Raw genomic sequence first — 27,486 nt, 5'->3', positions numbered from 1 at the left:
GGAATTGCAGGGAGGGGTTTAAAGTCAGTGTAGGGGACAGAGCTGTTCAGGAGCAATTCCCTTGGAGCAAGTCAAGGGAGCAGGTTAGTTCTCAGCAGGATGTGAGAACTGTGCCAAGGAAAGCAGTTCCAGCATGTGTCTGCGTTGTATAAACTCTGTTAGTCTGTCTTCTGCATTGTACACTGTACCTTCCTCGGGTCTTGATGTCTCCATAGCTCTTAGTGATCACTGGGCACCTTGGTAGCCTTCCTGCAAGTCACAAGTGCATTGCCATATCAGCTTAGTGCCTGTCAAGCCTTTCTTGTCTTGCAATTCCAGCTTAAGGTGTGGATCTGTCTGGTGTCTATCATATTGTAGATTTTTCTGAGCAGTCATCCCTCACAGTGGTGAGCCAGGTAGTGCCTTCAGTTCCATTTCTGTGAGGGTTTTTTTGACAGAGTTGTCTCCAGGGATTGCATCCCCATGTCCATAACAGTCTTTTGTTAAAGCTTGGCTTCTTGCTCATCCATCATTCTGCTTTTGATGGCTCTCATCCACATCTCTGCTGATGGCCACAGCAGTCACCACTTTCCGGGGCTGCTGTAGAGCGCCTGCGCTGTCAGGGCACTGTTGGATCTCTCTGCTGGTGGGTGCCATATTCCCTATGGAAGTCATTGCTGCTTGTGCACTTATTGCAGCTCACAGTCACAGTGCTTGCGGTGTTGGGTGTCTGTGTCACGGTTGCAGCTGCCCTGCCCAAGGGTGGAGCAGTACTAAAGACAGGGTAGCACAGCCTCAGGGTGGTGTATAATAGTATGTTGACCTATGTAGATACTTTGGTCTACTATGTAGACCATATGGTTAATCTCTGGGCTGTAGACAGCACGCACAGTTATCTTTGTCTTTTGAGGGTGCTAGGCTCTAGCCTTCAGTGAGCAGTAGCTGGTATGGTAGTGGAGTGGCTGGATCTTGAATGTGCCTTGCCTTTTACAGGTGGGGCTCAATATCTGGGTTCTTGGGTTCTTTTAGCTGTGTTAGCAGAGAGTAAGCTAGAACTGGACAAATATTTGATAGACCTTTACTTGTCATGGATTTCAAAAACAGAATGTGAATTTGAGTGCTCAAGCATTTCTAAGGAATTATTAAAGCCTACAGGCTTTTAGTTAAGGTAAAAACTCTACTCCTTTTAACTGCCCACTTGCCTGATGAATTCTTTGGTCAAATCCTGGAATTTTATCTTTTAAGGTTTGGGAAAAAAGTTAAAAGCCTTACAAAAAAGACCTTGTGTTGAGTGTGAGGGTGTGAGAGCACTGATCAGGTTTTATTTAACCGTAAAGGTTAACCAACAATTTTAAAGTAATTTTTTAAAATTTCATTATGGTTTTCTTTGCAAGTGCACTTGTTCTCATCCAAAACACAGTTTAGTAGCTAGAAAGTTGCTGTTTTTCCATGTTCTGTAGACAAAATGGAATTGTCCTCAGAGTTTCTCGTCTCTTATAGACTGAGACTGAGATAGCCTGTGAATTAATATGTGGGTGATATTGCGCTGCAGTGTAGAACATTTCACTTTAGATTGAAATCCTGTTAGTATTATTGGAGTTCTCTGATGAAAATTTGATCAATATAATTTCCTAAGTCAACTGTGATTTCTAAAGATCTTCTACAATTATAGGTTAAAAAAGGTGTATATATGGAGTGTTTCATAATGCGGGTGTATTTAGTGCCAGAGACAGACAAAATTGTGCTGAGTCAAAATGTGAATTAAAGCATTTTAGTCGTGTATGTTACATGATGGTAATATACAAAGCAGTTGTAGTGTTCTAAAACATTCCTACAAGCAGATGTTTAAGACAACTGCAGAGGTAAACTAGCTTTGTGGTTAATTTGGGGATCTTTTTGTAACCAAACTCCTGAGCAGGAAGAAAACATTGCTGAAGCTCATGCTAAAGAAGTCTGAATGGTGAAGAATTAATGCCCGGTAAAAGACGTTGAAATGCAGTACTCTTGCTTTAAAGAGCAGAGCAAGCACTTCTCTTGCGTGGCTGTGGCCGTGGCATATTTGTAATGAAACCCGTTGCAGAGCCAGCAGCTCTGTGCACGGCGGTACCGTTTACAGCCGCAGTACAGTTCGGGGGCTGTTACCAGCAGAGCCCGTCTCCGGGTGCAGCAGGTCGGGCCCGGGTGCCGGCGGTGGGCGCGGGCCGGGGCGGCGCTGAGGGCTCGCACCATGGCGGGCGCGGGCGGGCGGGCCGCCGCCTCGGCCACCTCGGAGTCTTACACGGGCCGCGGCTCTTCCACGCCGGGTGTTGGCGGGCGGACAGAGCACACACCCCGCTACACCCTGGGGCTTCTGCAGACGCCACACAGCTCGGAGAGCACCGGAGGCGCCTCCAGCGGCGGGGCACGGCCGGGTGGCTCCAGCGAGGAAGGCCTCGCCGCTCGCCGGGCTGCCGGGAACAGCGCCGTGAAGCCGTCCGTGTCCGAAAGGGGAGGTACGCTCTCTGCCCGGGCCTTTATCTGTTTCTTTCTGCTGTCTTTGCTCGGGTCGGGTTCGAAGGAGCTGTTAAAAGCGGTCCTTACTGAGATGGGGCAGGTGCAGCTAAGCTTCATAGCGACCTTTGTCATTTAGCTGGACAGAACTATGGAAATAGTTCCTTGATGTAGCTGAGCTCTCTGGTGGGACCAATAAACGTGTTTGAATTGCTGCACAGCGTTTGCTTTACAGGAGAGAACCGAAACATGGGTTTGTGTTTGATTTATTGGTTGTTTCAGGAGTTTTGTTGCTTTTTGGTTTTGTTTTTATTTTTACGCCTGGCTTTGAAATAGTTTTAAGAGCCTGTGGGTGTCAGTGTGCGGTAAGAATGTTGTGTTCCTACAATGCAATACTGCTACTTGCCATTCTTGATAAAAATCTACTATCAAACTCTGTATCTTGGTGGCAGCAAAAAGAAGTTAAAATTGTAGTAATTTCAGACGAAAAGAAACTATGAAAAGAGTTGGAAATTATTGTAACGCTGCAATGAATTCTGATGTACGTCTATCTCCATTGTGTATAAATTGGAAATGAGGTAAAATGTGTTTAGGTATTATATATGACTACTGAGGAGTCCTAAAAAAAAAAAAAAAAAACCCAAACACAATGCTAATTCAAACAGGACGATCTAAATGTTGAGTTTGAGAAATAGCTGTATATCACTTGGTTCATTTGGTCTTTTAAATTACTGGTTTTCCCCGTTATGCCAGATTCAGTGCCTTCTACAGGAAGTCTCTTCTGCCAAAATTCTGACTGAACTTAGGCCAAAATCTGAGTGAGTGCTATTTAAAAAAAATATGCTGATATGTCCACTCCTAAAGAAGTCTCCAACCAAAGATCTGAGCTAATATTTTTATCACTTGTCACAGTTTTAAGATTAAAAAAATCTCCCAACCAAACAAACACAAAGAAAAGCCCACCTCACCTGAACAAACTCCAGAATTCCAGTACAGTAGATATTTTTCTACCAGCCAGCCTCGATAAAGACTCATGCAATTAATTGATCATTGAAAACCATTACTTATGTATTTTGTCTTGTGTGTCAGTTTTTAGTGTAATAGAAGAAACAGAAACATTTGTGCTTGCATGTTTTATAATACATGGAGTTTTTAAAGTGGATCTGCTGTTTATATTTTCATTCATTTTTTAAATCTTAGCAGTTATCTAAGCTAAACTAAGAATGTCTTCAGTAATCTCAAGAGAATTAAAAAGAAGTAAATTACTTAAATATTTTATTGAAAATTTAAAGTGTTCTGAGACAAAGATATTTTGCAGGACTTTAAAAACGTAGGTAGATCTCAAATACATGTGTGAAAGAAACTGCTGTTAACAAATACATCCCAGATTACTGTATAATTTCCGAGAGTTGATCCCCATAAATTCATAGGGTTATCATTCCCAAGTGGTTCTTTTTCTTCTTTTATTGTCCTACTTTTCAAAAGGAATGCTCAACTTTTAAAAAAGGATTTCATAAACACGTGTGCAGTTTTAGATAATGATTTTTCAAATGATGGGTAAATCTGAGATAAAGTTGATTTAAAGCATTCTTTCATAAATTTAGAATTCATTAGCATATGAGATGATACTTAGTAAAGTGACTTCTGTTGTATTATTTCTGTTCAACCATGTAATTATTTTTTTATTAGCACTGCAGGTAATCTCATTGTAAAAAATAATTTTAATGCAAGCTTGTTTTCAAAGCAGTCTGATTTATTTCATTTTATACTCTGGAGAGCTTTCATAGAATGACATTTTGTTTGGATATCTCTATTTTTGCTAATAAAAATTGAAGTTTTGTAATCTGTTTTTTTGTATATTGCTTTCTGAATAAAAATTTGTTGTGGCTGTTTTCATAATTTACTTACTTCTCTCCCCTCAGAATCATGTTTTGGGGACAAGAGTTCTTGTGTAGAAAATACTAACACATTGAATCTCACGAGTTCTTCTTCTGTGCGAGGTCTGAATAGCACATGTATAGGAAGAACACCTCTCTCTTCTGGTAGATCTGGTTGCAGAAGCCGTACCCCACTTATGGGTTATTCGGGTAAGATTAACAGCTCTTAGAGGAAACAGTCCAACTTATATTTCTGATGTTATTTTATTAAACAGTTTAGTTTTCTATGTGATTATATTAAGATACTAAAACAAACTCAAAACACAATGCGTTTTGTACCACAGAGGATACTGCCAAGAAACTATACACAAACAAGAGTGCACTACTTTGTGTACTAAGAAGATGTTTTGGTATTGCATCCTCTTACTACTTAGTTTGCATTCATGTATGAATTATCAATGTAGTTAGAATTCAGACTTCTTTCAAATTGTCCAAAACCAAATTTGTGGACATGTAGTGTGGTCACTAAAGAGCCCAAATTCATACACATGTCTAATCAGGGTTCATTTTTAGCCTTGTAATGCATTGGACATCATATATAACATAATTATCAAGTTTCTTGATGTAAGTTTTATGTATTTTATGTTGATGTGTTCAGAGGTGTAGGACACTAGTTCTCCTGAATGCGTAGTAGCTGATGGTACATCTTGCAGTGCTTCATATGAGCAAAATGGTGTTACAGGGTAATGATGCCTTGTGTCATGATATATGTATCATATGTGCTCTCATAATGCGAAAGTAATGGGATTTAAAGTTACTTCTTTCACAGTCTGACTGATGATTATCAGTTCAGTCTTTAACGTTCCTAAAGACTGAACTGATAATGATTCCTTCCTGCATCTGTATATTTGTTTATGCTTGCTCTGTTGTTTGTGATGCTCGTTGATCCATCTCTCGTTAATCTGTATTGAATATGACTGAATATATATGACTGTTTTACAGTTACATCCTCCTCTGCAGTTTCTGCTCATACTGTTGCGTCAGTTATTGTAGCTGTAGTAGAAGGAAGAGGCCTTGCCAGAGGTGAAGTAGGAATGGCCAGTATAGATTTAAAAAATCCTGAGATGATATTATCACAATTTGCAGACAATACAACTTACGCCAAGGTATTTTATAGTCTCATTATTGCGATTTACTTTCTTGAAAAAAGCTTATGACTAATGGAAAATTAAATTTCTAGTTTGTGGAAGAGATTTCTCAGCAGTGGAAGTAACAAGTTCTAGAAAATGTGCAGTGTTGAAAAGACTGCTCTTTTCCTTACTGTGCCTCAGATATTAAAGAGGCAAGAATGTTTTTCAAAAGAAAAATAGCCTTTCTGCAAAATACACTGTGGGACTGAGATGCCTCGTTTTGAAGAGCATTGGGCAATACATGGTAGTAGAACTTGCCGGTATTCTTCACCAGGCAAAACAACTCTGAGAAGTGCATAAATGTCTGCGTGTGTGATAGAGTAGTTATAGTTCTGGCGTTGGTTACATAAATACTCCATCTCAGATTGAAAGGAAATTCACTCAATTTACAGCCAGCACTGCATATTTTACTTTAATTTGGTGAGTAATCTCTGGTTTATGCAGCAATGGCATTAGCGAAACATCTTATTTCATGGGTTATTTTGTAGGTATGCATGCTAGAAAATAATGTGGCTTGTAGCATCTTTACAATATTCAAAGAAACAAAAGCTCTATTAGGACAGTAAGTAGCTCTGACTCGGAATGTAAATAGCCATCAAATCTGTTTACTAAAACAGGTGTTGTATAATGTTGTACAATGTATATTGTACTACATTGTGTGCATTACAGTTGTATAATGTACAGTGTTGTATAATGAGTTTCTTTATTTTTAAGCATTAGCGCTGATAAAACCTGTTCTGGTCTTAATATACCTAGGTACATATTGAGCATCCTTTATAGCTGCCTCTCAGGCCATGGTCAGATTGTTCATCGTTTTCCTGCCTTACCAATATAAAAGCTGGCATTTTCTTTGTACACATATATTCCTAATTTTCCATTAAGATTACTGAGTTCTCCGTTCTGTGCTCAGACCTGATACTGCATTCACCATCCAGTCAAAGAAAGAGAGATGCTAGTGTACAACTGCTTTTCCCCAGCCCAATTTCTTGCCTTAATCTTTCACACCCTTAACCATGTGTGAAAAAATCCATGGTCAGAAGTTGATGTCCACAGAGGAGACAGAGGAGTTCTGTGCCTTTTATTCTTGAACAAAGGGAGAGGCCATGGGGCATTTCCTGATGGGGTCTCTCAAGTTGTTGGAGGACTGCCGCCTGCTTTATATCCTAATCTTCCTGGCTGCGGAACCTTTGCCCGTCCTCTACTGTCTGAGGTACTTGGGAGGTGCAGACTTCGTGATCTGCCTCCTAAATGTGTCCCTTAATGTGCCCCTCCCTGTATAACACGTGATACATGACCATTAAAATTAGCTTTAAGTCCACCCTGGCTGGGGAAGTTAATATTCATAACCCTATTAAGTCTTTGTTCTTCTCAAAGTTCAGGAGTCGAGCATGACCTTGGCTAAGCAGCAATCCGTGTCAGTTAGTAATATTTTTTGAAATTAATGGTTTGTCCTGTTACTTCTTTATCTACAAGTCTGGCCCTATCTGCAGGCAGATTCACACAATCTGTTTGTAAAGGCACATTAATCGTATTCCTGTCAACAATTCTGTGTTATCTGCTGATCAGCTGTTTACTTACACTCAGAATCCATGCTCTGCCTAGTGATTGGAATCCAGCCTACTGTATTTTCTCTTTCTTGGGCATACTTCTGTTTTTGAATGTTCTGCAGATAATTTCAGGAAAGTTTTCTTGTATTCTTTAAGTTCTTCAAGATCTGCTGAACTGTGATGCTACTGGAAAAAAATTTCCTAGCGGTTAGCAGCTATGAAGGGCAGTGACAGCCTTCTGACCCCAAATGCCCTTAGATAATTTATTTTGGTGTATTTTTTGTACTTGTTTACCTTTTTACTGGGACGTCATCTGTCCCTTCTTGCACATCTTAACTTGTAAGCAGTTAAACTATAGTCTGTTTTTTCATGTTTCTCCCTTGAGAATTTGTGAATGCTGGTATAAATGAACGTAAACTCATAATGTTGTTTGTCCTTTCTTATACAGTAGAAGATCATATAATCTACTAATAACCCTTACAGGGGGTGTGCGTAACATAAAGCTGGTAAAATATGCACATTTTTAGCTATGTTAATACTGAGATAATGTTACTAGAGGAGATGAAAACTAAATAAAAATTTAGTCTCAATCAAAAGATTAGTAGTATTCAGACATGTTTTATTTCTTCATCATCCAGAGCACCATTGACCTTCCATCTGCAAACCCAGAAAGCTGCCATCTGTTGAAATAAGTCCTTTTCCCCCATCATAGCTATGGAAGATAGTTTTGAATACTCATTTCTTGCTTCAACAGCAAGCATAATTCTGTGTTCAAATAACAGTGGATAAGCTCTAAATTTTCTTTGTTTGTTTTTAATTTGGTCTCATGTATATTTAGATACATATTAATTTGACTTAATTAATTTGACTCACTACATGCTAGTGTAGAAGTTTATTTAGCAGATAATTTGAAACTTGAACTGATTCTAAAATACAGTTATGTATTTTGTTATTGCTGGTCATTATTTAAAATATTTTAGTGGTTTTTTTTTTTTTTTAATCGGGTTATTTTGAATTTTTTGTCCAGGTTATTACTAAACTCAAGATTTTAACACCACTAGAAATAATAATGTCAAACACTGCCTGTGATGCAGGGAATACAACAAATTTGTTCAGTCTGATAACGGAGCATTTCAAGGTAATATCTAAAATTTCATTCAATGTTTTTGAGTTCTTGTTGATCACTTTTATATGATGGTTGATTTAAGAGTTCTACACAACTTTCAAAATCTGAAGATGTTGTTTTCTATGATTTTCAGGTCTAATTTTAGAATGGTAGTGAATAAACTAAATGCAGCTCCCCTGCTGCTATTTCTAATACTGACAATAACAGAGATAGGTATATTGCTGATGAAAGCTGAAAGTCTTGAATTTGTGGCATTGGGTAAAACTGAACCTAGGAAAGATACAGAAATGAAAAAATCAAGCATTCTCCCTCGTTCTCTCAACCTGATAAATCAGTGGGGCTGATGTATCATAGAATCGGAAAAAGAGCACTGTCAGGGTAAAAGAGGATAAAATGAACTAGTATAAGTAATTTATGCATATGAAGGCCTCAGAACCTTTAAAAAAAACCTATTAATTACTACTGAATTGCTTCATTGCTGCAGAGCTGATAGCTTCTTCATGAGTGTTCTTCTACTTCCTGACCTCTCTCCTCTTTCTCTCACATAAATCACTTCTGCATCACACACCTCCAGTTACATTGACCTGCTTGTGCTAGTAAGCTGGAATGAATACTTCTATGAAGACAGATTGTAGAAGAATCAATTGATAGATTTCTCGGAAACATGTATCACTGGAAAAATACAGAAATGTCTCCGATGTAACTTTTAAAACTTTTTGCTGTCATCTCATCTTCACAGAATGTGACTTTTACAACTGTCCAGAGAAAATACTTCAATGAAACAAAGGGTTTGGAGTACATAGAACAATTGTGTGCATCTGAATTTAGTACCATTTTCATGGAAGTCCAATCAAAGTATGTTTAAATAAGGAAGAGCATACCGTGACCAGATAAGTTTTTAACAAAATCATTTTATGTACTCATTACATATATCTGTGTCATGTTGCAAAAGTTAGAAAACTCTTAACAGATCTTTTTATTTTGCCTTCCAGTGTTCTTGATATATGTAGAAATGTAAATAGAAAGCCTGTTACATAACCTGTTGCAGTTGAGTGGTTTTTTGAGTTTTCACAGCTTTCCACTTTGTCTTTTTCATTCTTTTCTTAAAGATACCTTTCAAGAGCTAGCTGTGACTGCCTTTCTTTCTGGCCTTGGCAAGCATTTTCTATGTATCAACAATTTTAAGTGCTGATACTTGGTGACCAGGGTCTTCAAATCACATGTGTCTGTTGAAATACGTATGTTCACAATACCAGTGATATAGTGGAGGCTGTCAAGTGTACAGAGACTCAAACATTTATGAACATTTGATCTGTATGAATATATGTTCACTAGGCATGGGTTTGTGCATATTTGAAATATACTGCCTTTTCTGTGCTATTTATCACAGTAGTTGCCAAGCCACAGTAGTGTAAATGTTATTTCTGTAGTGCACTACTTTTGTGGTATTTCTCTAGCAGTATTCAACATTCATAAAAGATTTTTTTTTTCCAAGGTATTACTGTCTTGCAGCTGCAGCAGCTTTGCTAAAATACGTTGAATTTATCCAAAATGCCGTTTATGCTCCTAAATCACTAAAGGTTCGTTTCCAGGGGAGTGAGAAAACAGCTATGATAGATTCATCATCAGCACAAAATCTTGAACTAGTGATTAATAACAGAGATTCTCGGTAAGAATAGTTTTTTCAAGTTACGTTTTTATAAAGATGGATTTCTCTTAAGTTTCCTTGACGTTTGTATCAAAGAGCTGACCATTGTATTTATTTCTATATGAGAGAACTTGCATACTATTCAGAGCTTCTATAAAAATATCTTGACAGAGAAATACGTTACAATTCAGCACAAAATTTCTAACACAGGAAATCCTAAAGTGAATTGTAGAAAGAGATGATGCATAATCATCTTTACATTGATGTGTATGTTTTATTCAGACTTTAAACATTTATTTATGCAAAATTTCACAGACTGGGAAATAAAAGAGTCAATATTTGTGCAAGTGTCTTATGTTGGATTGAAACACCTGCCTTTTACTCATTTTACACAAGAGACACGCTTCAGCCTTCAAAGGTTGTTTTGTTTCCTTTTAGGTATAATAGTGGGAAAGATGGGAATGTGCAGTGTGGTACTTGGTTACATGGTAGTTTTCTGCATTGAGATCAATGCTTGGAGCACTTCCTTAATTGGCATTCAGTTGCCATGTAGGCAGAAGAAATTTCAAGTCTTTCCTTCTCCAGACTATTACACTTAAGGTTAGCAAGAGAAATACCTGGAACTTGCATTTTGCTACCTGTCAGGTTCTGAGATCCACCTCTATTTAGATGTCTTCTTAATCACCCTGTTATAAAAAGGGGAGCCTGGAGATTCCTCACTCTCCAAGTACTGTTCATAAGAGCTTTCCCCTTGGGGAGATACAGTAGAACACAGAATGCATAGGAAGGTACTTTTGGAGCAATATTTTTCTGAAAAAATCTTTTTCTGTTCTTAATTTCACAGGTGGTTTTGTGAGGAAGATGGTTACAGGAGGAACTGAGCAAACTGCTTTAAGTTTCTCTGTTTTGTTTTTTTTTTTAGCATTATTGATGCGGAATTTTTGCTGATCCATTCATTGGCAAGTTTGAATCAGCCAGACATAGCTATTTTTATTACATGGATCTTACCCCCAAAGCCTGATTAGATATCTTTGTAGAGGTATCAGCAGGTAAAAGTTAATAGCACAGGTGCACACCAGAAATACCTAAGTCAAATTTTGGTGCCAGTCTTAATTTTGGAGGGACTTGTCTCTTCATTTAACTGTGCAGGGAAATAAGTCCTCAACTGCATAAAGACAGGCACTGTGGATACTCTCACAAATATAGAGTTGCAGTTAAATGTTGTCACGGCTTGCGTCCTGCAGTAAATGCAGGCTTGATACAAGTGGGTTTGAATTTCCCCATTTTTAAAAAATTCTCTTGACTGTTGCTTTGCTTTTTCTATACCATGGTATTTCAGGGTGTTTCTGCTCACTCTGTCTACCTACCTACCTACCTATCTTACTACCTGCCTACCTGTCTACCTATCTGACTTCATGGTGTGTGTTTTGTGTATTTGTATGAGGCTTCTTCCTGTTCAAGTTCTGGTTTAAATCAATGTGTTGTTATGGCCCTGGTATTTCGTGGGTCATCTTCCAGCCAATAGCATAGAAGATTTCAGGTTTCTAAAACTATTTGACTGTGTAGTAGGTGTAAATATTATAGATGGCTTATTCTGCATAAATGCAATCACCTTTAAGTGTGAAACCCTAGGATATGTACCGTGTAAAAGCCATAAAGCTGAAACTAATATGTAGAAATTATAAGCATGTTATTTAGCTCCTATATTGACTGAAATATGTGTTTTTAAATACTAAAAAATTATTTCTCTTTTTGACTTCTAAGTGTTTTAAATTATTTTCAGATATATATTTCAAGTAAATTATTCCTATTAATATTTGATCTCTGATTATAACTTGATAATTTGCCTCCTTGTCTAGGGTTCGTTTGTTCATTTTAATTAATCTAATTGAGAGGGAAAATGTGAACTTTACCATGGCAGTAGCAATGAAATACTACTACAAAATATGAATAAAATACCAAGTTCAAATGTATTTCTATACTTACATAATTGAGGGCTAATATTATATTAAATTACATTGAATTACCTAGCTTCCTAAACTGCTGGAGTTCATATAATGCATGGCAAACAGGGGGATGCTAAGCATGCCAAAGCATGCCTCAGATTTGTAGGATAGTCTAGCCTTTAAATGTGTCTCCTGACACTTACCATCTCTTTTTTTGGTGTATGTATTCTTCACATCTATTTTATTTTCAAAGGAATGGTCACACACTTCTTGGTGTTCTAAATTACACTAAAACTCCTGGTGGAAGTCGGAGACTTAGATCCAATATCCTGGAACCTCTAGTTGATGCTGAAACAATTAACACAAGACTGGACTGTGTTCAGGAATTACTCCAGGATGAGGAGCTCTTTTTTGGTCTTCAAGGAGGTAGTAGTTTATATTGTAACAACTAATACTGTATTTCTTTTTAAACATTGTTTTTCTAATATAGGAAAGTAGTGTGCCTCAGTATGTTTGAAAAGTATTTTTTAATGGTTTGTTAGGTGACATAGTAAGTACTTAATTTTTTAAAGTAATCTATATTATCATAGCAATACTTTTCTCAAGTACTTTGATTAGAAAAGTTGAATTTCTCTGAAACAGCGTATAGAAGTCTGTGAACCAACAGATTTCTAAAAGAGTTGGGGTTTGTCTCTTTACCTCTATGGCTGGGTATGCATTATGTTTGATGTATACAAGTATATATAATGTATAAATGAAAAAGCAGACATATTGCTTAAGTAATACTTGCATATAAATATTTCTTCCTGTTGCTTCATAAAACATATGATCCAGAGGAAGGCAAAATACAATACTAGAATTAGTCCACCTGAAACTGTATCATATAATCTTCATCTGTGTCACAAGAGAAGCACAATTCAATCTAAGAAACAAAAAGTATTTCTGAACTGACATAATCACTGCATGCTTAGGTATAGTAAGTCGTAAGTATAGTTATGACAAAATAATTCAGATGTTAGCTATTTTAAAGCTAGTTTTACCCTGTAAATAATTTGTGACAGTAGAACGTAAGAAAAAGATTAGCATTAGTATAGCTAATTAATTGTGTCCTTTCAAAGAAAATACATCTTATAATTTCAGTTTAATTTCTGATGTGTATACTTTTGTTTTACAGTTATCTCAAAATTCCTGGATACAGAACAACTGCTTTCAGTTTTGGTACAGATTCCAAAGCAGGATACAGTATGTTTCAAAATACACCTTGGAAAAATCAATTATCTGTCCATAACATGCAATATATAAATGTGATGTCTATAATTCATCCTGATTTATGCAAATGTACTTCCAAAAATGTTTGCTCTTTCATCACTCCCCACCTTTATTCTTCATAAGTGTACATTTTATTCAACAGTACTCAGATGAGAGAGAGGAATTTTCTTCACATCAGCGTAAATGGAAAAAATGTTTAGTGACTTACAGTCTTGGTGACTGTTATGTCTAAGAGCAAGATTATTTTTTCATTAGACCTTGCCTCATATATCGGTCTGCATGTTAACACATGTAATACAAATATCAAAATGGAATAAATACATGTAGTTCACCAGTGAATCTTGGTTGAGACTAGATTCAGCAGTTAACTACAGTGGGATTGGGGTTACTGAACCTCAGCTCTGTTTCCACTAAGCAAATTGAAACCATGGTGTTAAAAGTTACATTTGCCTACTGTACTTGAGTTGGATATGTCTGCCACGGCTTTTGAGCTTATATTTATGCTTGTGTGCCAGCATCTTAGATATTCTCAACTTCTTCACTATTCAGTGTCTTCTCACATGCTGATTTACCTGCTTAGATAAAGGATTTGTCTACTTCTAGTTAAAGAAATCGGGTACAGACTCAAACAGGACAGTAGTAATAAATGCAGATAAATCTCTTTAATGGCATAATCAAAACCCAGAATGTTTATTTTTTGCAGCTTTCCTTGTAGTAATGTGTAACATGAATTAATGAGTTCTTCTTAATGACTAGAACTGGCTCACAGGATGCTTTTATGTATGCATAGGACCATGTCACCAAGCATTTTTACTGCAGTGTTTTCACTGTTGACTGGTTCCATATTGGAACTCTGCTGGAATATATTCCAGCAGAGCATACAATGCGCACAACAGACATGCTTGTTCAAATGCTAGTTCAGTTGCTTTTGTCAAATGCTATACTAGGCTATTCACTAGGTTTCATTTCTGCTCTCCATAAAAATTTTCATTGTAAATCTTCCACCAGTCAGCAGATGAGATGCACATCTGAAAAGCCTACAGTTTCAGTTGCTAAATGTGTGAGTGGTATGTTCAGCATGAGCATTCTTTTATCCAAAGGAGGCTGTCACTCACACAGAATCACCAGGTTGGAAGAGACCTTCAAGATCATTGGCTTTAACGCATGCCCTAACATCTCAACCTAACCCTGGCACCTAGTGCCACATCCAGGCTTTTTTTAAACACATCCAGGGACGGTGAATCCACCACCTCCCCAGGCAGTACTTTAAAAAATAGGTTGGGAAAGGTCAATTTTTTTAAAATTACTGCTCTCTCTCCAGGTTATGTCATGCAGTTACAAAGTAGTTAGGAAAAAGCATTGTTTCTTGAGGGACTAAGTGTCTTTTTTGAAAAAAATTGATATTCATTGCATAAATAACATCTTGCACTTCAAGGAGACTCCAGGGCAGAAAAGCCTTAAACTTCAAAAACTGCTTGATCTAGTCTTGTTGAGATGTGTGCTTGAAAAATCATATCAATGGTGAAATAATTTACTGCCTTTGAGTTGAAGTGTATCATGTGCAGTGATTCACTTGTAACCCTAGTTCAGTTAAAATTCCTCTAAAAACTAGTTAGTCAAAGATCCATTGCAGTACCACTTTTTTATGTTTGACCACATCAGTTCTTTTGATATCCGATTCCTTCATGGGACTTAGACCCCATATTTATTTGGAGATTAGCATTCTTTCATTCATGCATTTGGCACTGTTTAGTTTTGTCTTTACAAAAAAACCTTTTATATGACTAAGTTATGAGATGCCTCCAGCCACAAGAGTAAAGAGATTATATATGAATGAGAAAAGATTTCACATGGGGTCATGCTGCTATGTTCATGTGCTTATCTACATTTATCTGTGTTATTTCCTTAAAATTCTTTTGCACAGCGTATGTGTACCACATATGTTATACCCTAATGTCAGCAGCAAAATTCTTTATCGTGAATGTTAGTGTAGGGGCCTACAAAACAAGATCAAGGGCTTCTGTGAATGTAAGATTTTGAAGAACAGTCATTGCTGTGAAAAAAATCTTAAAGTATTTACTGGATTTTTTTTTTTTTATCATATGAGCAGATGTCTAAGATATATGTTTATTAACCAAAGAGAAATCAACGAAACTAGGTTATGTTGTGTTTAACAGCATTAATGGAAAAGGTTGTGGGCTTCATTATAATACATAATGTATTTGCTTTGAAAAAATCTACAAATTGTGTAGAGCTTGTATAGAGTTAAGTATACACAGAAGATTAAAAGTTTTCACAACTTGGGCTAGCAGGGTATTCTTAGAGTCAGTTATTATCAGTTCAAACATAGGAAAATCTTAACTACCGATGGACAAACTATCACAGCAGGCACTGTAAAATTTAGGTAAACATTTTTTGTGCAGATGCAAAGTTGTCAAAGTGAGCTTATGAAGTGTTTCAGGAATTTTTATTAAATCTATAAGCCTCTTACTGGTAAGAATATGAGTTCTTCTAGTTCTTAAGTACTTTTTAGAACAGTCATACAGATGCTTTCAATATTCAGAAAATTTTTCAACAGGTTAAAACTGCTGAATCAAAAATAACTAATTTAATCTACCTGAAGCATACCTTAGAACTTGTGGAGCCTCTGAAAGTAAGTGGCCTTTGGTTTTTTTGTTGTTGTTTTGGGGGTTTTTTTGGTTGTTGTTTGTCTTTTGTTTTTTGTTTTTTAATAAACTACAGACCATTTTTCCCTTACTTTTGTGAAGTGCAGTTTATTAAATTTCATAGAGTATCTCAAGTTGGAAGGGATTGATAAAGTAAAAAAATAATATAATTACAGAACACAATACTGCCAACATACTGCCAACATTCATTCTTAATGCCAGTCAGAAGTACGCATTTGTGTCTATGCTCTGAAGAGCAGGATTCCTACCATTACCTGAATAGTGGATTATATACCAAACATTTAACTGAAACTCCTGTTCAGATTCCACCGACTATTTACAAAGGTGCTGATTAGCCTCACTGAATCTAAAAACTTTCAGCTATTTAAAAAGGCTGCAAAAAGAAGTAACTGTCATGTCCATGTTTTAATCTTCAACAGGCTGCTTTAAGAAGCTGTAACACACAGCTGCTAAAGGCTTATTACAATTCTCTTGAAGATACAAGGTATTTCTCATAATCCTTAGCTACTGTGTTGGAAACTTTCGTCTCAAAAGTGCCTGTAAGATAAAAGATGTTGCATGTTGCATCTTTGCCTGTTTATAGTTATGAGTATAGCTCAATTCTTTTGCTTAAAGCTGATTTTAATTATCAGAAAATCTTAATTTTCAGCTAATGAATACAGGGATAAAAGCAAGAGAGCTGGCTGTGATAGTGGAGTTGCTGCTAAACTAAACTCCCTTAGAAATAATTCTGAAAAGACAAGAGTATTGGTTTCCTAGAGTCTCCATAATAATGCAAAAATCAAGTGTTGTGTATTTGAAAAAACGTATATTTGAGAAATAATTTATATCTCCCAAAGATGTGAATAGTATTTTTATTTTTTATTTTTATTCAGACTTCGGTACAGTCAGGATTCATTCTGAGGTGAAAATATAAATGTAATGTAGTGTTTTGTTTTAACAGTAGAAAATTTAAAAGGAACTTCACTTACTTGTAATGCTGCTGCTTGTAATTTGGGGATGGTACTGCAAGTAAAAATCATAAAGTATTATGTATCTAATTCGTAATGCAACTGATATTGCAGATTTGGAATTATACTTGAAAAGATCACAAGTGTAATTAATGATGATACAAGATACACAAAAGGATGTCTGAGTATGAGGACCCAGAAGTGCTATGCTGTTAAGCCTAACATCAATGAATTCCTCGACATAGCTCGTAGAACATACACAGAAATTGTTGATGACATAGCAGGTATTTCTAAACTAAAATTTGTATTTATTTGGAGTTTAAAGTAGATTGCACTTGACATATAGAAGCCATGTATTGTATGTGTTATAACCTTCTCACATGTAAAAAGTATTTAGTATTGGTATGGATGGATTGTCATTGATAAGCAACTGAGATTCTCCATTTCTGGATAAAACCTCAGTTTTATCTTAATAAAATTGAACAATTATATGGTGATTCCTGTATTCAAAGCTCTGCTAGTCCTTGTTCTCTTGAAGTGCAAAAAAGTTGAAGTAATGGAACAGAATTATTCCATCTAAAACATTCTGCTTAAAACATGTAAATCTTTGGATTAGTTTCTTCATTTAAGGTATCTGTGTTCAATGTTCTTTATATTTTAAGCAGTCTTGATCTATCTGTTGACTATCTTTTAGCTAAGGTATTAAGAGTTGGAAAACATGAACAAAAGGAGTTTTAGCATGATGTGCATTTCTGCATTTTACTAACCTTCTTGTTAATCATTATGTCAAAATAGAAGAAAAAAGTTTTGTCTGAAAATTATTTCCTTTTTTTAGTTTAAATTATTGATTTCTAGAAAGGACCATCTTAGTTTAGTCTATAGTTGGAAACCTTAAAGAGCATCAGAAACATTGGCACCTGTCATATGTCATGAAGTTCCTGTTTTATTCTAATCCTATATTCATACATAGTGAAAAATAGAGATGGTACTAGTTTTGTGTTTCTGAAACCTTCCATTAGCAGTTTCCATCTTTGTACCACCACAAGGAGGAGAGGGAGAGGCGTGTACCTGAATGTATGTAATTTGGGTTAAATCTTTGTATGTGGTATGTAGGTATGATAATGCAACTTGCTGAAAAGTACAGCCTGCCCATGAAAACAAGTTTCAGCTCTGCTCGTGGATTTTTTATCCAGATGAATGCTGATTGTTCAACATTACCTAATGGCCAGCTTCCTTCAGAATTTACAAAGGTATCTGTACAAAATATATTTTAGCATAATATATTTATTTACTATACTTTGTGTCCTTTGTATAATATATCAGTAAACTGCACATTATGCAGTAAATAACAATAAAAATAATTTCACTGAAGATATTTAGAAGTAAATGAAGTTTTAATTGGGATTTTTTTATAACTATCCTATATTCAGTTGTATAATCAAAAATGTGCAAGTACATGCAATTATGTTTTGCGCAAGAATAAAGCTGTGTATCTTGCTAATTGTTATCTTAAATGGAATTTTCATAAAAAATTATGTAGTAAAAATGAAACTGGATATTGTTTTTTCTCTTTTGTTTCCCCATATGGTTCCTAATTCTGGTTTTAGAAGCTGTTTTCCTGCTGATAATGAGGCAAGCTCTTACTGTTGGTTTCAATTTTCCATAGATCACGAAAATGAAAAACACATACAGCTTCACTTCAGCAGATTTAATAAAAATGAATGAAAGATGTCAGGAGTCCCTGAGAGAAATATATCACATGACCTACTTGTAAGACCTCTTAAAACTATTATATAAATAGACTTATTTATATAAATATACTTATTTAATAAATATACTATATTTATTAATAAATAAATATACTTTGCTAAGTATATTTATTTTCTCCAATTATCTGTACACGTGTTTTTAAAGCTCTCTTTCTGTTAAATTATGGCCATATTCTAAAGCAACACTATTCAACTGTACCTCCTGAGACACACCCCCCCCCCATAAATAGTGTATTGTATTAAACATGTTTGCAAATATATTGGCATTTATTAATAGAAGTGGTCATCGTGTAAATTTTTAATGCATTAATTGCCTGCACAAAATGGCACAATGAATGCATTAGTTTTGAATCTGTAATGCAGAATTGGTATTTTTAGTCAGTTCCTTATATTTAGAGCAGAACTGTCTATTTCTATATCTTGTCTTTGCTGCATGTCATAGTGCTCTCCTCTGATTCACAACTTCGTAGATGTAATGTTACCTGTCAGTTGAATGGAAATTCTTTCTAGCAACCATGTAGGGTTTTTTTAACATGAAGATCTAAGGGTCACATTTCCCATGTTAATAAAACATACTTGATTCCATAGCTATGTTTTTAGTTCATTCTCTGTGTGAAGTTTTCATGTGAGCTGTTGGTATTTGAGATGTGTGTCTTACGTCTCATCAGCAGAATGTTAGCTTGAGATGATGGTACAAGATCTTAATTTACTTCCAAGAAATTTATACATTTGTTCGCATCTGGTATACATGATTGCATTTTATGAGTGACCTTTTATCCTAAGGTATGCAGCATGGACATTATAAATCCTTTATTTTTGTAAATTTTATAAAGTGACAGATGTGCCCTGCAACAGCTGAATCCATGTCTTATTTCAGAATAGTGTGTAAACTACTGAATGAGATCTATGAACACATTCATTGCTTATACAAGCTGTCTGACATTGTGTCTATGCTGGATATGCTGCTTTCCTTTGCCCACGCCTGCACTCTTTCTGATTATGGTAAGTTTCTTCCTTGATTCTGTTATGGATTAGATCAAGAGCCTTCTGATGGAGAATAACCAGACTATTTTGTTTGGTTCTATTCTTTCTCTGTCTCAGTAGCCTTTAGGTGAGTGTCTCTGCTCTGTCTTTGCCAGTTTTATGCTGATGTTCTTTCTGCTTCCATTCATCGAAATTAAATTCTGCTAGTTAGCTGCCATAAACCTTCCCAGTCACTCTTCTTGAAATAGACAGTTTAAGCATATTCCACTCAAAAGCATGAAGTGTATGGATGCTCTCTGTTTATGCCTTTTTTCTGTTCCATTAATGCTGGTAGATAAAGGAGCCATGTGTAATTGGTTCAGAAAAGAACTCTATTCTGACAGAGATCCGCAGAGATAGTTCTCTGGCATAAAATGGATCTTTGTAGGCATGGTACATTTCCAAATAATCAGTATGGTAACATATAACAAAAATAGAAGGAATGCTACTTTCCTGTTTAGCATGCAAATACAGAGTACATACCTAGAAGTAACAGGAGTCCACAACCCTTGTACTTTATAAAAATACTTCAGTTCTTTGCATTTTTATTACTGGAGTTCAGTCCTATTTACTAGGGAACAAAACCACAGAAAATTAATTTAGAAATAAAGTTTCAGTCATGGGTTTCTTTTTATAGTCATAAATCATGAAGGCTTGCACGGTAATGAGAATCTGTACCTGAAAGTGGCTGATAATTCTTCCCAAGAGCTCTGCTCTGGAAGAATTAACTTTACATTACTAAGCTAGTATGTTTTGAAATAAAGGTTCCCACACTAACTCCTCAGTGTTTTACATCTTTTTTCTTCATTTAGTTCGTCCAGAATTTACTGATACTTTAGCAATCAAGCAAGGATGGCATCCCATTCTTGAAAAGATAGCTATGGAAAAACCTGTGTCTAACAACACGTACCTGACAGAGGGCAACAATTTTGTCATTATTACAGGACCAAATATGAGTGGAAAATCAACATACTTGAAACAGATTGCTCTCTGTCAAATTATGGCGCAGATTGGTGAGTAAGAGTGTACAGTATTAATCGTCTTCTGCAGCACATTTTTTTTCTGGTTAAAATTATTCATAAAAGTTGAGTGATTTAGCTTCCAGAATAACATTTTAGCTAAATAAAATATTAACAGGTAATTTGTAGAATATTTTCTTCTACCAGCTCTTGCATTGCTTACAGAGGCAACTGTAAGGTTTTTCATCTGCCGCTGGAAACATATGGGGCCTCATCTGTGTGTCTTGAAGCCTCCGCAGTCTGTCTTCAGAGAAGCACAATTGCATGCCCTAATTTTTTGGAGCATCCTAATCCAATCTAGCACCTTCTGCTAGATTGATAGTGAATGTACTTCAAGTATGCTGATCAGACACGCGTTAGTCATCCAAAAGAAACACATGACTTTAAGCATACTTAAATTCCATAGAGAAACATGTCTCCAGACAAGTACAATTAGTAGATAAATAATCAACTACTTCAAATAAAAGTAGTAACAAATATTGCAAGGTTCTGTTACTAAAGTTATAAAAGGAAACCAGCTATTCGTAATGTCTAACTGAGATTCGTTCCCTTATTCAGGAATTCCTCATGACTTTTTTTTTTAAAGTCTGGTAGCACATGTCAAAGACCTAACTCTATAGAATGAAGCTACTTAGTAGTGGAGAATAAAATTTATCCATCACACATTTGTGGGTTCAGTCCCCAATAACTGCAAGTTCTTGAGGAATTGCTCTCAAAACTGTGAGTTTAATATGAATAAAGCAGAGTGTGAAGTTTTTTGCAGAAGGTTCCTGTTTTTTCCTGTTCAGTAAAACTGCTATGCTTTGAAGTCTGATAAAGGCAACATCATCTTGATTTTGGGAAACTAACATTTCCTAGGATTAGTAAATCAGTGGCCGCAGAAATGTAAAACAATCCTAGAGGTCTGCATCCCTTTAGACTGACAAACAGCTTCAGGCATATGATTTCTTACAAGTTTCACTGATAAGCTTCCTAATTATCCTATCTATATAATAACTTTTTTCTTATAAATTAATGGTAGAACATAATTTACAAAACTTTATCAAGTAAGATGCTTTCTCTGCTGTGCACAAAAACCAAGTGTAAAAGTAATTTTTTTTCCCAGTGACGTATTCAGGCAAATGTTTTAGTGATGAGAGAAACTTGTATTTTATTTGTTTTGTAGGTTCTTATGTCCCAGCAGAGTATTGTTCTTTTCGAATCGCAGAGCAGATTTTTACCAGAATAGGTATGGATGATGATATTGAAACAAATGCATCAACATTCATGAAGGAAATGAAAGAGGTATGAAATATAGCTGTCCAGGTCCAAGGCCCATTTGTACTGTTAAGCTAATAGAATTTGTACTAGTCTATTTCCACTGGAAGTGTGTACTTTGAAAAACAGTAAAAAATTCAGCCTTCCTCTCTTTTATGATAAACTGTGGAAAACTAAGCATCTCTTAAATAGAAAGATATTCCAGTGTGAATAAAAATCAGTGCTTTGTTGGATAGTACTTTCAGTATATTTGGGTCAGCTTAAATTATCATTTGTTGGGGCCTAAGCTCTCTCAGTTTCCTCTCACAAACTGATATCATTTTGAGGGTAAGTGATATGTTTAGCAAAAAAGAGAAAGAATTCTGTAGTGTGACTCTGCTTGATTAGAATTGACAGCTCTTTGAAAACTTTGAGAACGTAAAATTGCTGTATCTCAAGAGATTTTTTTTTTAATTTCTGCATTATGTTCCATCTGAATAACATAAAAAATTCCTTTTTAAAGATCCACATTTGTAGGAGTGATAACACTTTGAATATTTTTCTAGATAACGTACATCATACAAAATGCTAATGATAAGTCACTTATCATTATTGATGAACTTGGCAGAGGTACCAGTGCTGAAGAAGGTATTGGAATTTGTTATGCTGCCTGTGAATATCTGTTGAACTTAAAGGTAATTCTGTTTTAAAGGAATTTAAGCCTTAGAATTGTTTTGTCATCCTGAAAGTAAATACAGTATTTTCTCATAATTTAACGACAGTTTTGCAAAGATTTCTTGGCTAGATATGTGTTTTGCATAACCAGTGAATAGTAAGAATTGCAGTGATAGAGGAAACATGCTGACATAAGATGCAGTTCTGTTCACTGGTCGTTGTGATTTAGCCCCCAGTGAGTTGCTAAACACCACGCAGCTGCTTGCTTGCTCCCAAGCAAGAGCCCAAGCCCAAGGACTTGTGGGCTGAAATAAAGATGGTTTAGTAAGCAAGGAAAGCCATATGCAGAAGCAAAATACAGAATTCATTCACTGCTTCCTATTGGCAGGCAGACGTTCAGTCGTTTCCTGCCCAGGAATGTCGTTTCCTCACAGTGACTGTTACCAGAACGCCAAATGTCCCTCCTTCCTCACAGTTCTTATTGTGGTGGTGTAGTATGGTGTGGGATATCCTTGGGTTGAGTTTGGGTCAGCCGTCCTGGCTGTGTCCCCCTACAGCTCCATGAACACCCCCGAGCCTGCTTGCTGGGGGGACGGGGTGGGGAGCAGAACAGCCCTTGGCGCTGTGCAAACACTGCTCTGCAGTAGCTAAAACACGGGTGAGTTAGTAGTACTGTCTTGGTCACAAATCCAAAGCAGCCCAACACAAACTACTGTGAAGAAAACTAGCTCTAGTCCATTTAAAACTAGAACACCGGTCACCATATCTTTTCATCTTGCTTGCAAGCTTGTAACTCTGTCTAGAAAGAGAATAACCCAGTCTGTTTAGTTTTACGTATTTAGTTTAGTTTTAGTTTTGCTTTATGCTCGAATGTTAAAAGTGAACCTCTTTACCTGGTGGCTACCTTTCAAAGTACAGTGGTAGTTCCACACAACTTATGAATTGGTCACAGAGGTTAGAAACTTGTTTAAAGTGGCAGGTAATTTTAGATGGATTGCAAGTTTCACCTCTGTTGCTAGTTATGTGATCAGTCTCAGGGGGCTGTTATGAACCTTTTCAGTGTGCAGGTGTTTGTTTCTCCTCAGAGTTTATTCAGAGTACTTATGAGGGGGTTTTGGTTTGAAAAGCTCAGATACTTTCTGTCACTTGTACTTTTGCTAAAGAATTCATTGAGAGAATTAAGCAACCATTTGACAGTCGTTCCAATCCACACCAGTCAGATTTTATAAGCATAGTGGATTCTTCTTTGTTTCTGATATTGTTTTCCTTCTTTTGAGAAATGAGCAGAAGAATTCTCAGTTGGAAAAGATGTACTTGGCAGTGCTAGAATGCATCCCTTAAGGATTTTTGTTTGCTTTAGTAGTGTAAAGACAGCTTTTCAGTGTTTTGCAGGAAAACCTGGACATCTGTGAGATTATTTAATTTTTCTTATTTATTTTAATTTATTTCTGGATCATTGCCAAAATAAATTTTCTTTCTTGTTTCCTTATTTAGGCATTTACACTGTTTGCTACGCATTTCCTGGAACTATGTCATATAGACACTTTATATCCCAATGTGGAAAACTACCATTTTGAAGTGCAACATGTGAGAAGCAGTGCTGGAAATAAGGAGAAAATTGCTTACACTTACACACTTTCTAAAGGGTACACAGAGGAAAAGAACTATGGTAATGGATTCCACTGTGACTTACAGTTAGCAAAAGTTACACAAAATACTATTTCAGTTATTAGGCATCGAACAGTGTTTTTTCTGATGACAGGTTTCTCTTGAGTTTGTGTCTCTCTCAAAGAGAGAGAGGGATATGCTGGTCTATCATTTGTTCCAAATAATTATGTGTTTTAGGTAACCACATAGTTTAGCTGTTTAGGGATAGTATGAAGAACTTATACAATGTTTTGGAGTGAAAAAAAAATCTTACTGATGTCTTACTGATGCCGGTATTTCCTCAATTCATGTCTGTTTGAATGAGTTGAGTAATTCTGAGCATATACTGCTTGAGTTCATTTTATCTGCACTTATGGAAGTGAACGAATGTATGTATGGCAGACACATCTTTAAGTTCTGTAGTTACTTGAAGATGTGTCTGCCATAAGCAGTGATATGACTGGTTAGCAGCAGGTTGGCCCTTTTTGATTAGCAAAAAGGAACCAAGTTTCTTTAAAAAAGGAGAGAAATTTTACAGGATATTAGGCTAAGACAATTTTGAGAGGGTCTACAAAAGCATCAGTGTTCTCTGAAAAGTGGATTTACTTATCTTTTAACTTCAGAATAAATTAAAGTATAGATTGTACCGATTGATTAATTATGGGTCAAGAGTGAATGACAAAGATTTAAAGAAATCTGTATGTTTCCAAATACTAGATTCAGATGTTGATTGCTTGATTTAGGTAAAATTTAAGCAAGAGGAAATTAGCTACACGCGACAAGCTCAACTTTACATGCTAGACCAACATTAACTCCACTGAACTGTATGTTTAGAGAGTAATTTCTGAGAACAGGAGACCTTTAGAAACTCAGCGTTCATGTCTTGGCTTTACCTTACTTTGAGTAAAGTCACATTCTAAGAAAGGATGCAAGGGCTCTTCATGACCCTTCTCCATTTTTAAACCTGTAGTATTAAACCACCCAATGAACCACAGATTTTCCAGGGGTGCGGATAAAGGAAGAAGTTAAAAAGTCATGTTAGGGCAGGAAAAAATATCTACATCTCTTTCTTACCGTCAGTATCTGGAAGTGTGCCTGTTGGCAACAAAGAAGTTGAAAAATGACATCCCTGTCCACTGGATGTCTGGATATAATTGAGAGTGCAATTAGCAAAACCACTGTATTTTCTGCCAAATTAAAAAACCTAAACCGAGAAAGCTGTTAACACCATGGTACCTTTTTTTTCCTTTTAACCCCCTAATATAATTTTCCTTTTAACCCCCTAATATAATACCATTTACGGTATTACTGGCAGTAGCTTGATGTTGAAGTGTGTTTCAGAGATAGCATTAAAACAAAGTCGACATTTAATTTTGTATCTCTCCAAACCTTATTGTTCATTAACAAAAACAAAAAATCCAAAACAAGAAAAACCCAAAACCACCTCCCCCGCAACAAAAAAAGCCCCTAAAAAACCCCCCACACACAAAGAGAAAATACACTGAAATTATTTTAATAAAAATTATAATTAAATCTTTACCCCTTAGAAAAACAGGCTAAGTTAATTCTGGAAGGCGTAAAATGGAAGGTAGGGATAAAAATTATATTAAAAAATCCTGATTTGTGTTTTATATGTTTAGGACTAAAAGCTGCAGAAGTGTCCTCCCTACCATCATCCATAATTTTGGATGCAAAGGAAATCACAAGTCACATTGCAAAACAAATTTTGGTATGTAGTAGAAAATTTTAATGCTGTATTTCACAGTTTTTATACTACTCAAATGTATTTTCAGTTTCTGAAAGGTTACAGGATAAGTGCTGCCTATGTTTTAATGAAAATAGATTTCATTAAACTTTGTATTTCTGGAGCCAGTTCTTAAAGATTATACTGAAGGTCACTGTTAGCTGTCCACACAAAATGTCCCTTTGGGTAAAGGAGTACAGGTGTAATGTTTGTATGTAAACCAAGAATTGGGAGATCAAAAACAGGCTAGAAAATAGCTAATACTAGTGTTTGGTTTTTTTTAAATAGAACAAAATTTCGTGTTTTAATGTATGTATATTTTTAAGAACAGCACAGACAGAAGAGCACTCCTGAGATGATGAAACAGAGAGCTGCATACCAGTTAGCAATGAGATTGGTTCAGACTGCCAGAAATTCTCGACTGGACCCTGACAGTTTGCGTGTATATTTGAAAGCCCTGAAGAAAAAATATGAAGCCAGTTGTCCCACACCCAGAGAAAATGATGAGCAGCAGTAACATGTAACATAGGCTGTTCTAATTTTTATGACTGCAAGATGATTCTGTTTTTTCCCACAGTATTAGTACAGTCTTTTCACATGGTGTTACATTTTTAATTATTAGTCTAAATTACATTCAGGTAATGGATGACCATATCCTTTATGGGTTTCCCCTACGTTGACATACCTGGAATAAAAGCATGTATCCTCTCTGAGGAACACAATTCTTTTTGACAAAAAATACAAATCATTTTAGAGCAGCACTGAGAGGGAAGGACTGGGGCAACTCTAAGGAACTCAGAATTTCAGGCATGATAAAAAAGAAAGCTCAGATTGCAAAAAGGGAAATGTGTGCCCAAATTGCTTCAAAGCCGTTTTGCTGTCTGTTCTTGTTCAGTTGTGTTTTCTGAAAATGAGACCATTTTATTCACTTTGCTGTGCTAAACACTTCTCACAATGCCAGGAAACATGATACTAAAACTTGAAGGAATTTGGATGTGTAAAAACAAGCTGTTCTCTCTTCTCCAGAGTAAGGTGTTTGGTATTAGTTGGCGGTAAAGGATCCAGTTTTTCTCATACTCCTCTTGCTCAGTCTCGAAGTCACTGCAGGATTCCCAAAGACCCTGCAATGGAGAAGCCTCTCATCAGGTTCATTCTGATCACAGAGGGATAGTGGGAGGGGAAGAGAATGGATAAAGGTGAAATTTCCCCAAGAAAAGGCTCAGAGATCAGGGTGTTCACTGGTGGCATGGGCTGGCATTAGGGTTGAGCAGCACCAAAATTGGAGCACATCAACCATTCAGTTTTCCCTCATGTTTTATCAGAGGGTTTATGGTCCTGCCAAGAGACGGATGTTAATTAAAGGGTCCCAGCCGAGCCATGACAGTAATCTGTTCTATTCAAGCTGGTGATTTTTTGACATCTTCATTAGTCACACTCTCCAATACTTAGTCCTGGGGTTTGTTCCTGTTTTTCTTTCAGCCTTATATCCAACTTTCCACCCCTTTTCTTCTCTCTGTCTGGTGTGTCTTTTGTGTTCCTTTCTTGTTCTGTGTGCTCCCTCTTCTGTTCCTACTTCACTCTCTTGTTCTTGTTTCTTTTCAAGAAATAAACACTCAATATTTATTTATTAAATATTACTCAATCCCTATCCTCTACTTTTTGTC

At 36.2% G+C, this 27,486-nt stretch overlaps 1 protein-coding gene across 8 annotated transcripts; it reads left to right on the top strand.

The window, feature by feature from the left end:
* Positions 1-1,752: 1,752 nt before the first annotated feature.
* MSH4 (mutS homolog 4) lies at positions 1,753-26,547 on the top strand. Of its 8 annotated transcripts, none has more exons than XM_054276673.1 (20): positions 1,753-1,957; positions 4,392-4,556; positions 5,349-5,512; positions 8,111-8,221; positions 8,949-9,064; positions 9,705-9,878; positions 12,057-12,232; positions 12,978-13,045; positions 15,651-15,725; positions 16,179-16,243; positions 16,824-16,993; positions 17,823-17,959; positions 18,376-18,479; positions 19,356-19,480; positions 20,314-20,514; positions 21,686-21,804; positions 22,323-22,451; positions 23,926-24,100; positions 25,719-25,807; positions 26,154-26,547. In XM_054276673.1, exons 1-20 carry the CDS (start codon positions 1,951-1,953, stop codon positions 26,337-26,339), a joined length of 2,556 nt encoding a protein of 851 aa, XP_054132648.1. In that variant the 5' UTR covers positions 1,753-1,950; the 3' UTR covers positions 26,340-26,547. The 8 variants fall into 8 exon arrangements, with proteins under 8 accessions (XP_054132648.1, XP_054132649.1, XP_054132641.1 ...); XM_054276666.1 differs by lacking the exon at positions 1,753-1,957 and adding an exon at positions 2,207-2,471 and having other exon boundaries at positions 12,057-12,229; XM_054276671.1 differs by lacking the exon at positions 1,753-1,957 and adding an exon at positions 2,207-2,471 and having other exon boundaries at positions 20,446-20,514.
* Positions 26,548-27,486: the final 939 nt, after the last annotated feature.

Source organism: Melozone crissalis, unplaced genomic scaffold (assembly GCF_028551555.1).
Source record: "Melozone crissalis strain CALT ecotype California unplaced genomic scaffold, PUWL_Pcris_2 ptg000019l_1, whole genome shotgun sequence".
NCBI lineage: Eukaryota > Metazoa > Chordata > Aves > Passeriformes > Passerellidae > Melozone > Melozone crissalis.
The sequence above is the reverse complement of the archived record's forward strand: the minus strand, read 5'-3'. Positions and strand labels throughout refer to the sequence as shown.